General features: G+C 34.2%; 1 protein-coding gene across 2 annotated transcripts in view; it reads left to right on the forward strand.

The window, feature by feature from the left end:
* The window catches only part of LOC149943192 (uncharacterized), a 171,747-nt gene extending 167,618 nt beyond the window's left edge, over positions 1-4,129 (forward strand). For both annotated transcript variants that reach the window (XM_090176984.1, XM_090176985.1), the window contains exons 14-17: positions 12-54; positions 1,978-2,164; positions 3,382-3,517; positions 3,677-4,129. In XM_090176984.1, coding sequence (XP_090033110.1) covers positions 12-54; positions 1,978-2,164; positions 3,382-3,517; positions 3,677-3,737 — 427 coding nt within the window. In that variant the 3' untranslated portion in view covers positions 3,738-4,129. The remainder of the gene's footprint in view (positions 1-11; positions 55-1,977; positions 2,165-3,381; positions 3,518-3,676) is intronic.
* Positions 4,130-13,004: the final 8,875 nt, after the last annotated feature.

Raw genomic sequence — 13,004 nt, forward strand, 5'->3', positions numbered from 1 at the left:
TTTGGTTTTAGGTGGATTAGTGCCTTGAACCAAGTGGCTTCGACAGCATCTCAGGCATGGTTTTATAACTTGTTTTAAGACAATATAGAATCAAGAATGTATATTCTTCTACAAAAAGAAAATGATGAGCTTGGTCGAATATTTTCCCGCCATTAGGAGGGGGGGGGGGGAAAGGAAAATGTCACCGGCATTTGATTCAACCGCGTCAGAAGAAGGAAGCTCAAGGGAACCAATGAGACTGCGGGGCCGATTTTATTTTATTTAGAGGGAAGGATCTTACTCTTCAGACATGAGAGTGATTTGATTAATTCTCCGAAGTTTATATAGATACATTCTTGATAGAAGAGCGTAAAGAATTAAAAATATTTTGGAAGTTTTGCCATATGTAAAATTAACATCCAGGGGGCCCCTCAGTGGTAAAAAAATATATAAATATTTATTCATAATTGGGGCAAGCAAGGGGGGCGACATAATCGGATCTCGCTCCATTCTAAAACTTGCCTCGGGCCGGCACTTTTAACATCCTTAACATTTACAAAAAGGTAAAACCCTGTTAGTAAATATTACGTGCATTTATTTTTCACCGTCACCGAGGACTACTTGAGGGTGGAGCGCATAATACATATTTTTACGCGTTATAACAGTACTTTTCGCGGTAATAAAATTCGAGATTACACCGCATTCGGGATTTTTTTTTAAATATTGTAATATGTCACATTCTTTTGAGATTCCATATTTTTTAAATATTTTAAACATATTCCCCGGTATTATTCGTATTATCCGAATATCACACGGTATTACAATGTTATTTTTACAACATTAATATATTGTAATAATATATTATTAGTAACCTGATAATATTTTGATAATACTTGATAACTTGATAACACGATTTTGTTGATCAAACATTTTAACAGAATTAACTGGAACCACCGTTGATAATAATATTAATAACATTAATTAGCTCGGCACCACCTTAAGCTTATAGCCATTATTCAGGAGGCCATGTTACAATGCGTAGGAGGGTGGTGGCAAACCTTTTATTCCACTAGAGCCAATCCCTACACTTATACTAGTACCGTACGGTACCGTTAACCTCGACAAGGTTTTATGCAAAGGGGAAACCGAAGTTCAACAATTTGTTGGCAACTAAACTTATTAAATTACGCATATTAATAAGTACTCTTGCGTATTACTACGTGGCACTTGGAATAACAAATAATTGACACGATTTTGAGCTTTGTTACTAATCCCATTCATGTTCGATGAGTAAGCGCCTTGGCCTAAAAATATCACGAGAAGTAGCTCTATTTTCAAAAGATGTCACTAGTGTCTAAATCAAAACAAGATGTTTATGCTACATTTTGACCCAAAAGGCGAGACATAAAAGTAACCCTCGCGTTGATTGGATCGTTTGTAAATTTGGCAATAACTTAAATTGAAGTAATTTTTAACAATATATTTTATATTGGATATGTAAACGTCTAATTATAATACTCTACAATGGATCTCTGACGACTTAATTGTTTCGCTATTTTGAATTTTAGTTACCTTTTCCATTAATAGATGGCACCACGATCTCCATTGAAGTCGTTTTTTCTTTAATCATAGCCATCGCTAATAACAAGGGCCTTATCAAAATACAGGTGGCAATGACAGAGCCGACTGTTGCTTTACAACTAATGTCTTCCGATGCGACTGAAATGCACGCCAGTAACATTTTTCTAACCCCCCCCCCTTTTTTTTCGGGAAATTCGACCTTGATGCCTTATTATCGTCTCATTTTCCCTCAGGGTTTGAAAATGTTCTTGTAGACACATAATAAATATACGGAAATTGTCCTTTATTGGCTCTACCCCACCTTTGCTAGTAGCTACTGCCTAAGGGACTTTAACTAATTTACATCTCGTTTAGTCAAACTGTAAACCATTAACAACACTTTTGAAAATGCGTTTAAAACATCTTTTTATTTTTCAGGTCGACCCATATTTGGAATCGTGTTTGAAGAATTTCCAATTGCCAGGTTTGTCAATTTCGAGCCCGGACTGCCACGGATATCTTGGGAAACTAGGCCAACGATGGAAAGTTTGGAGACGGAGATATTTTGTGCTGAAAGATGGTTGTCTTTACTTCTACACTGATAGAGGCGCAACAACGGCGTTAGGTGAATTCATTCATTCTTATTTGCTCCTTCTGTTAATGAACCTCCTTCTGTTAATGAACCTCCTTCTGTTAATGAACCTCCTTCTGTTAATGAACCCCTTCTGTTAATGAACCTCCTTCTGTTAATGAACCCCTTCTGTTAATGCACTCCTTCTGTTAATGAACCTCTTTTGTAAGTTATGTTAATGAGCCCTTCTGTTAATGAGCCCCTTCTGTTAATGAGCCCCTTCTGTTAATGAGCCACGTAGATCTACACCGTACAATTGTTAGTACCGTAGTTACTTTTCAGTTTCGATCATTCGTGCTATTTCCTTAATCGAATTATTTCAAATTGAATTAAGAAAATCACTAAGCAACGAAAACTTCCAAATAAAATTCAATAGAAAAATGAACATTTCAACAAAATACCATTAAATTTTGTAATTTTCTATTGCTTTCTTCCAAATTATATTTGAAAGTTTGAAGAAGGAAATAATTTGAGTTATGAAATAATTTAAATAACCAAAAAGGAATAGTCCCTTTTACTTAATTGTAATTTAAATTAGGTATCAGTTAAGAATTTAACTAAATTTAAATGAAGTATCAATTAAGAATTTAACTAAATTTAAATGAAGTATCAATTAAGAATTTAACTAAATTTAAATGAAGTAGCAATTAAGAATTTAACTAAATTTAAATGAAGTATCAATTAAGAATTTAACTAAATTTAAATGAAGTATCAATTAAGAATTTAACTAAATTTAAATGAAGTATCAATTAAGAATTTAACTAAATTTAAATGAAGTATCAATTAAGAATTTAACTAAATTTAAATGAAGTATCAATTAAGAATTTAACTAAATTTAAATGAAGTATCAATTAAGAATTTAACTTAATTTAAATTAAGTATCAATTAAGAATTTAAATAAATTTAAATTAAGTATCAATTAAGAATTTAACTAAATTTAAATGAAGTATCAATTAAGAATTTAACTAAATTTAAATGAAATATCAATTAAGAATTTAACTAAATTTATATGAAATATCAATTACGAATTTAACTAAATTTAAATGAAGTATCAATTAAGAATTTAACTAAATTTAAATGAAGTATCAATTAAGAATTTAACTAAAAAAGAACTGCGCTGGTGCTGCTAAATTTAATTTAATTTTATAGTGAATCTTTATTTCCAACTGCGAATTAATTATTATGTTTGACGAAATCCTCTTTTAATTTAGGAATGTTTATGATACACGGATACAAGGTACAGAGCTGTACCATCGCGAATAAGAAGAACACCTTCGAGTTACTTCCTCCGGAGCCCCGCCTTAGACATCTCTACTTCATTGCGGAATCAGAAAATGATAAGAAAAGGTACGGTCGTACAGTTTGTTTTGCAGAGTTGAAACGCAATATATTCGATCTATATATCAATCAATTTTGACACGAATAATTTCCAAATACATCTATTTCTCTATAATACGTAACAGCGATTTTAATATTGTTAATGAACGTTTTGTTTCGTAATTGCAGGTGGCTGGCAGCTTTCGAATACTCGATTGATCGTTGGATTAAAGCTACGGAAAGTCGATGATGATAATGAAAATTTAACAGAATTTTTGATGATCCGACGGATGACACTCCGTATTTGGCGATTCGCCAATTTCCCCCGCGGTACAAATATCGGGTTACGAATCGATATTGGAAGAATATCGACACCCGAAAATATATAATGGCGTCGATGTTACGACGGTTACATTACAATTGAGTGTTACGACGTTATACCAAATACTAACTCGAGTTTTATTTGAAACATTTAACAAAAAAGAGTGAAACGTTTTTAGATAATTGATCAAATATATATGAAAGTTTCAAAAATAGGCGTAAATATGTACCGTTTATTTGGATTGAAAAGGCGTTAGCGTGCAAAAACCGTTCTTCCCATGTTATAACTGTTGAGCCAAGTTTTTAAAAATGCAGCAATGATATATATAGGATAATTATAACAGTTCAACGAATCTGAAAAATCTTCCATTTCTTTATTCCAAGTTTGTACACGGCTTTCAAAAATTAAACAAATTTTAATACTGCTGACATATCCACGTTTTCATTTCGGCTTCGGTTCGAATTGAAAATAAAGTCCTCAATGACGAGGCAACTTATATACAGTAGGGCAAGTAGGACTATATCATTATATATCAAATTATCTATATTTATGCTCAGATATTATCAGATCAGTTGATATTGGTTTATCCCGAAATTAATCTGAATTCATTAAAATTGACAGAATTAAGGTGAACATATTTTAAATGCATAGCAGTTTATCCCTTAATTAAACTTTTTAAGAAATTTTATTTGATTTGCCTCCACAAGATCCGAATACTACTAAATGCATAATTAGAAAAGTGTTTGGATAACTGAATCTGCTGAGATTAATTATAGCAAATCAGTTATTTGAGATAATGAATCAGATACAATTTGAGATCAGATTGTAGGGGGATATTACCTGTAACTGATTATCGGGTACATCGGATATCGTCATCGTAATTTCATAACTGGCTTACTAATATGAAGTCTAAATATAGAACCGAAAGACTAAACAAAATAAGCTGATTTATTAGTTAAAATGTACTAGAAAATCAATTATATACTCAGTTGCCGGTTAAGAAAGGCAAAATATCTAGTACATGTTGCGGAAAGATACTATAACGAATTTCCGGTAAATCGGCGGCGGGAATTTGGTATATAATTTTTGGTTACATTTCAAAGTGGCCATTAATTAATTAACATAGATAAGATTTAAAAACAGGTGTAATAATTTATTTTCAGTACTACAAGTGAGGCATACCTAAAAAAATTCCGTTTGGCGAGTCCAGGGTAAGTATAGAACGGGTAATGCCGAAATTACCTCGTTGACGTACATAAATGTGCGATTTGATGATTGTTTAGGAGTATAATACTAAAAATACGCTATAATGAAGCTTAAAAAATAATGTACATTAAATATTTATTGATCACTTTGAAATTGACGTTTCTAAAATGGATTAATATAACACACGTAGGTAACTTTAGGAATTGAACAGAAAATCGGCGAAATTCGAAGTCCCCGCCGTTGATTTACCAGAAATTCTGCTACTATGTTTTCGTCAAATGTACTATATTTTGCCTTTCTTAACCTGCAACTGAGTATAACTGTAAATTCGATATTATTATTATTATAATTATTAGATGCGTTGTTGAGACATCATTTAGCAGGTTACAGTTTCTAGAATCCTGACAGCTTTAGTAATTTATAGTTTAGCAATTAAACTTGGGATGGCGCCACTTCTCGTTCTAGTTGGCAAGACAAGGTGGGATCAGACTTTTTAATGTCTAAGATGCTGTTTCGAGACGCCATGTTTAAATAACTCCGTATGAATTGCGGAATGATGATAATTTCTGTTCCTCGTGTCTAAAGTATTGGATGAAAGACGTACTATTGTTTTTGTTAATTACGTATATAATTTAGACGTCAATTACCTGATCGATCAGATTTAATCTAGTTCTTTCGGGGTCGCCTGATTGTTCGTCGTTTTCTGGAAGCTGAGATAAAAGCTGCAGGACATTGATGAATGTATAACAGGTTGCTACCCTTCAACGAGAAGCTGATTGGTACTCTCATCGACGCTTCACGCCATTATTAATAATGCAGGTGGATAGTCTATTGTCAGTATAAAAACCCCTTCTGCGCTTCCTTATGGATGTGCTAAAGATGTTGCTATTTTTGTACTTTTTGCCTAGCGACCAGGGTCATAATAAGACCTCCTTAGGCGTAAAGTTCTATAGGCGAGTTGGACCTGAGCCCTTCCAACAATTTCAGAGGCGAACCAGAGCATCTCCAAAAACTTGTCAAACATTTAAAACGGTTACGCGTAAAGCCAACGTTCCTACTAAATCTCAAAACCCATAGTTTTCAATAGCAGTTGAGAGAAACTCACCATCGAAACTGTTTCAAGATATTCATTAATTTTTATCAGATTACTAAGAAATAATCGTGTCTTGGAAATTTAATAAAAAATTAAGATTTAATATAATTCTAAATTATGATTTAAGGATTATTTAAAAATAAACTTATGGAAGTTCTAGCATATTATTTACGAGTGATTTTAAATGCAGACAGATTTGCATTTCACGACGTTTATGCGCGAAAAATTTAGACTTTGTCCATAATTTGATTTCATGGTATTTATGAGCTGGAACATTTACAATTGGAGGTTTAATCTGTCTAATACATAAGATTAAATATTGACTAGCTTCACGTAGGCCAATGAACGCAAGTGTTCAACAGAAACACAATTTAACAGTAGTGTAGCGAGATATTCGTCCAGGGGTCGGATGTGTAACAAATCACGATTTTTAGCATCAAACTTCTAGCATTCATTCTCGAGAAATTGCTAGTGAATCGGAGGACTAGACTTATCAGAAATCATCCGTGACCAATGGGTTCGTTCTTATCTGAAAAAGGTCGCTTGAAATTGTAAAAATAGGAGATGATCGTATAGAGTTAAGCAGTGGTGGGCTATTAGTTTAGATGGCGGGCCAAATTCAGAAATTGAAACAATCGAGCGGGCCACAAAATTAATGTAATGTTTTATTAACTGGTTGTACACTTTTTACAACAATGAATTTAAAAGTTACAACTTTTAAAAAGTAAAAATGTTTAGTGAGAAAAATGACATTTCCTTTCTTTAACCATTTCATCAATTTTTACCTCTCCGAGGGGACAAAGTCCCCTAGGAGGGGTTATACAACGACCGTGTCTGTCTGTGGGTGGGTCTGTGGGTGTGTCTGTCTGTCAGGACTGCGAACGCGTTCGCATTTTCGGTGCAAAGTGTAATCACTGCGTACGCAGTTTCTCAAAGGGTTGGCAAAACCACCGTGTGACGGTGAGCGTTAACGGATGCATTTGCGGTTTGGTTTGGATGGTATTTTTTCGCTCACCGTCGTGACGGTTTGGTGTATTACGGTTTTTGTAATGTTTATGCGTAGGTTGTGAGTGTTGAATTTGTTGTGTTTGTGTTCTGATGGATGTGCATGTTGAGTCTGTTGTGTTTATATGGGCGTTTTCTCTCCAACTTCTTCTTAATGACTTTGGGACGGACCGAGTGCTGAGTGTAATGCTACCTCTCAACGTCCAATGGCAGGGTTTCCACCAGTTGTACACGGTATTCGTCTTAGTATCAATTTGCGATCGCATCGGGCGGGATTTGAACCCGAGACCTCCTGATTGACAGGCGGACGTTCTACCACAGAACCACCGACACTTGTTACGCCTTATTGAAAATTAGACCTTCAGCTTTATCGGAAGCGTATTTAATAGAGTACGAAATTTTGGTTTAATTGAAATAGAATTGAAATTGAAATTATTGCATCGAAGAAATTCTAATTTAGCGTTTCTCTATTGATTAAAAACAAATGCGCCACCCAAGTTTCGAACCCAGACCATTCGGCTTGGCAGTCGAGCGCTCTACCACAGAACCACCGATAGCTGCTTAGATTCACTGAAATTAAGACGGGCATCGTAAGCATAATAGGTAATAAAGTCTTTTTTTTTAATGAATTTATGAAGGCCTAATCTGGTATTTTTTAAAGGTTAAATCTTGTTTTAGCGCAGTCAGCCGAGATTAGAGGGTTAAAGGGTAGACCCTGTGGGTGGTCCACTTTCTTAACGACCTATATATAGTTCTGTTAATTCAAAGGAGATAATTTAACGTTAATTGCTTTAAAAGCTGGCGGTTAGTCAAGTGGCTCTCTGTGCTTTGTTGATGGTAAGGTTTTTGCTTCTTGTAAATACATTTGGTGTGGATATTTGGATATCTACGATTTCTAACGCAGTCAATGATTTCTTGGGTGTGCGAGTCATTATATGATATTGGAAATTGGACGGCATTGGTCTTTTTCATGTGGTATGCGTCACAACGTCAACAGGAAGTGAACGAGTCGTCCACTACCAGATATCTACGGTATCTTCATCAAGGGCGAGTGTTGAAATAAAATGAGCGTTAAAGATGCGGCAAGTATTTCGTAAGCGAGTAATTCCAAAAAGCCTCTGTAGATATTTCTTTCATTAAAATTTGCTTCGTATTATATTTAACTGATAAACTTGTTCTGTAAAAGGGTTTAATTCAATTGTGCATTGTTATAGTACGTCTAACTTACTGTTGTAACTACTTAACTTATGATATTCTGAATAAATTAAAATTGGTCGTTTCGTCTCAATTATTTTAATTATAATTAAAATTTTATACCGGGCGGGATAGAAATGGGTTAATATTTTTAACAAATAACTCTAAATTGCGGAGATATACCTTTAAGGGTTATCTCGAGAAATTAATACCACTAGGGACAATTCTACCGAGGAGAGGTATATTTTGGCTTGCCAACTTGTTGTTTCTAGTTTCGAAGTTGAAATGCGTAAGCAATTTTTCAGGTGACTGTCTGTCAGACGATTTATCATTTTATTTTTAGTATGTTTCATTCTGGAAAACATTTGCTCAGAAAAATATGTAATTCCGAAAAATGGACTCATCATTACAGCGTTAGTTCGAAGATTTGAATATCTTTAATTCGTAGCATACGATTCATAGAACTCAAAGAGCCCTATATCCTGGAATTTTTCTTTGAGGATTAAATCACATTACATGTCTATAATTTCCATTTGTAGGATATGCCACCTATGAGGCGCCGTTTCAAAATCCATGGAAAATGGACGGAAAAATTTAAAAAAAAACATTTTGTTACTTCTAAAATCCTCAAATCTAAGAGAAAATTATTATTTTACGGTAGAAATTAATTTCGTGTATTTTTAAAAAATTGTTACGTGGAGTGGATAATGTGGGAAAGTGAGCGTAATTTTCTATTGTGACTGCCATAACTTAAGTTCAAAAGCCGTGATAAGTTCGAACATAGAGCTGAAGAACTAGCTGTTTCCTTGTAAGCGCAAATTTAGGTCCTTTAAGTGTGTTGTCATGTCCACTAAAAAAGCAAAATCACAAATCCACTTTTCATCGCTGAACTCCTTCACTACCTTTCCTTTCTCTTCCATGAAGGTTTGAATTTCAGCTTTTAGGCTAAAAGCGCGTTTGAGCATATTACCTCGACTCAGCCATCTAACGTTGGAAAAATCTTCATATTTAGACACAATAGAACCACATTCTTCAAGAAATTCTTTGAACTGCCTGATAAAGTTGGTAGATTTTACTAAAACCATCATAACATATTTTCCAAACCAAGCGTTTTAGCGCAAAGTGTTTCCTGATGTATGATACAATGATATTTCAAAAGGCGACTGTTCCCCTGTTTGCTAGCCTCGTTTGTAATAAGCTGCACCAGTCCTTCCTTTTTGCCCACCATCTCCGGTGCTACGTCCGTTGTAATCCTCGACATATTTTTCGTATTTAATGATAAGATATCTAGGGTTTTTTGAACCGCACCGTAAATTTCTAACAGCTTTCGTGGTTTCAATAGGGGGGGGGGGGGTAAAGACGCTAACTATTCTGTTACAAGAAAATTGTCATATATGGTGAGTGAGGGTAAGAATGGACATGGCGAAGTTTGGACACTTTTGAAAAATATTTATTTGAAAATTTATTCTTTGATGACAAAGCGCAAAATTGGTCTCATTTTGAAGCCTTAAACATACCCTAAAACATGCAATTTATTACTAAATATTTACACCGCGACAATTTATACAGCAAGTCTTGAAATAAAACAACTAAAATTATCGAAAAACATGTCTTGAAATTTCATTGGAAATTTCGTTTTGTGGCTTAGGAAATAAGATATAGCATGCAAACATGAAATGGTGAGATAAAAATAAATTGCTTGAAAGGAAACTTTAAAAACAAGTTTTCATATTCAAATTTCCCGGGAAAGCAGACGGCGGACTGCGTACGGCTGTGAGTTTGGAGCTCAACGAAACACGTAGCTAGTTCCCTCTATGAGGCTGCCTCGCTTACATTGTTAGTGAAGGAGAGTCGAGGGGTCCGACACTCTTTCAAATTTCGTACACGCCAGTAATTTGAAAATTTCCAAATTTCAAATTACTTATTAAATTTTAGAAAATCTTTTCAAATTTCTCAAATGTTTTGGCAAATTTTAAATTTTTTATCGATTCCGACAAATTTCTCAAATTTAATAAATCTTATGAAATTGGATGGTTTTCCGCAAATTTTTATGAAATCTTCAAAATTTACAAATTTACAAAAAACCCCGAAGGAGAAATTTCCAAAGACACTGTAAACTATTTCTGTGATAACTGCACACCAGAAGTATAATATGTAATATATTAATATATTTATATATTTATATTGTAATATTACAATATCTACCATATTAAAATATTTGTTTCCATATTAGTTATTGGCCTTAAATTACTTCTTAAAACAAATTTACCGAATAATTAGGCTTCACCTTAAAAAAATCTTTTTTCAAAATTTTCCACTAAGTTATGTTTTTTTAAAATGTCCAATGATAGACGAAATTGTCCAAAAATATACCTTATTGTCCATAGTTTTCCTAATAGTGTCCAAAGTTAGCGAATTGGTGTCTAATTTTAAACCTTATTGTCTTTAGTTAGCCCCCCCCCAGTCCAATTCAAAACTATTTTGTCCAATGTTTGACTTACTCACTTCATATCTTAAAATAATTATTGTTTTAAAAATTCACAAATTTAAATGCCAAAAACCAGAGTAAATTAAAAATGAACATTCATTATTTGTATTTCAAATCGTTTTAAAATGGTCTACTTTAAATTTGTGTTTTAAATGGAATTTTACAAAAAGTGTCCATTCTTACCCTCACTCACCCTACGCCTCTTATAAAAATAGCTGCTTGAGTAGTATCACAAACATCTGTACTTTCTTCCAATGCAAGTGAATAATGAATGGATTTGGACGCTCTTGATTTCAATGAAGTTCTTTTTGGGAATCGGTCATGTCTTCGACGCGTCTTGTAACGGTTTTGCGATAAAAACTAAGCCTTTTTTCCCGGACATAAAATGTCAACTGCAATATCAATACACTCCATCACAATCTAACCATCAGAAAATTTCTGTGTTCTCTTCACCAGTATTTCTGAAATTTGTAAGCTAGCTCTAACGGCAGATTCAGCCTTTTTGTTTCATTTTGTAAAACCGTAGTGTCTCTTTTGGCCCTACAATCGGTCCAATATAGCCAGGAGCTATTTTAGCTTGATTATCGGGCCAAAATAGCTACCCATTTGTGGAGTGCTATTTAAGCCCGATAATCAGGCTAAAAACGTCCGTGCATGGGTATGTTCCGGCTATTTTGTGCGGTTTTTCGGGCTTCGTTCTGTTCAGACCAAAATATCCGAGATTCAGCCGTGCACTAATTTGGCTCGAGTTTCGGGTCTCAAATTTTTCAGGCAATAAAAGTAGTTGCCGCGCGGGTTGCACTATTTTGTCCTGATAATCGGGCGTCTCATTGATCCGGCTAAAATAGTATGCGATATACCAAGAACGCATGAAAACATAAACGTGGGCACCATGAAGTTATACTTCTCAGTTTTTGGGGAAATAACTGGCGCCTTCTAGGGTGTACATTTTCATATAGTCGTAGAAAATTGAGTCTCCCGTATCTAGTAATGTTTTATTGCGCAAGAAAAATTTTAAAACTTAAAAGTTTTTAAAGTAATTAGATCACAAACAAGTAATTGAAAAGTTAAATGTAATCTTAGAAAGCCAAATATACTTAAAATAAAATAATTATGAATTATTTCTCAAACTTTGGCGTGAAACGCCAAGGCCTAATGAGATCAATTAAATGGATGTGGTCATGATTAATCAAATATTTTGGTGAATTATCTTGAGTGTCTGCATTAACCCTTGGAATACGTGATAAATAAACATGGTTTATTCGTGTTATTATTATTGAATTATTAAATCGCTAAAGTTAGCCTCGATAATTAATTCGATTAAATTAGGGGACAGTTTGAAATAAGGATTCGTAAGCCCCTCCATGGCTACCGTAATTTTTGAAAAATTATCCCACTTTTTCATTTTCCAGATGGCGCTAAAGACAGATTTTAGGGCGTTTACATTTTGAGAAGTGTAAGATCAAGGCAGCAAGGAACGATACAATCTTTCATAGTTCTTAGGTTGTAACGTGGAATTCTGGAATTTTCTAAATTTGATGTATTCTTTTATTTTATTTTTAAATAATCCAGCTACCCAGAATTCCATGGTCGCTAAACTTTCATTCTGGGCGCTGGCCGCTCAGAGGTTGTGGTTTTGGTATTTCGGACTTGTCTGGCCAGGGAGTTCCGATACCCCGCTCGACCGTGGTGAATTTCCATACATTCTGGCGTTCACGTTTCCCGTACTCCTTTTAGCTCCCTCTCAAAATTTCAAGTCATTTTAAATAAAAGTTGCCAACGTTATTAAGTTTCGGAATATTTTCTATCTGACTCGTGCCATCAAAATTCGTTAGTTATTATATATACTATTTTCTTTAGTGTTTGGCTTTGCATTTCTTTAACACGCGCAGAGGATTTGAAGTGATTTGATTTTTTTTTAAAGCGTGCATGATGTAGAGGTTTAACTTGTTAAGCCAGGTTTTGAATGATCTCGTGTTTTAAAAAGATTTGAAAAAAGTTCGTTTTGATAGGCTAGAGAGTGGATGAGATTATTTTAAAAGAGTCGGTATTGCTTTTCGACTCCGAGATTACGATTGAAAATTAAAAAATATTCGAGTTACGAATACTCTTAATGAACGGTAACCAGCTCCTGAGAGGTCTCAAATTGGCTTTGCTACAATAACAAGAGCGAATCGGCTGAAAGATGAGGTGAAGAGATCTACAGACA

Source organism: Leiobunum rupestre, chromosome 6 (genome assembly GCF_980474605.1).
Source record: "Leiobunum rupestre chromosome 6, qqLeiRupe1.1.hap1, whole genome shotgun sequence".
Classification (NCBI taxonomy): Eukaryota; Metazoa; Arthropoda; class Arachnida; order Opiliones; family Sclerosomatidae; genus Leiobunum; species Leiobunum rupestre.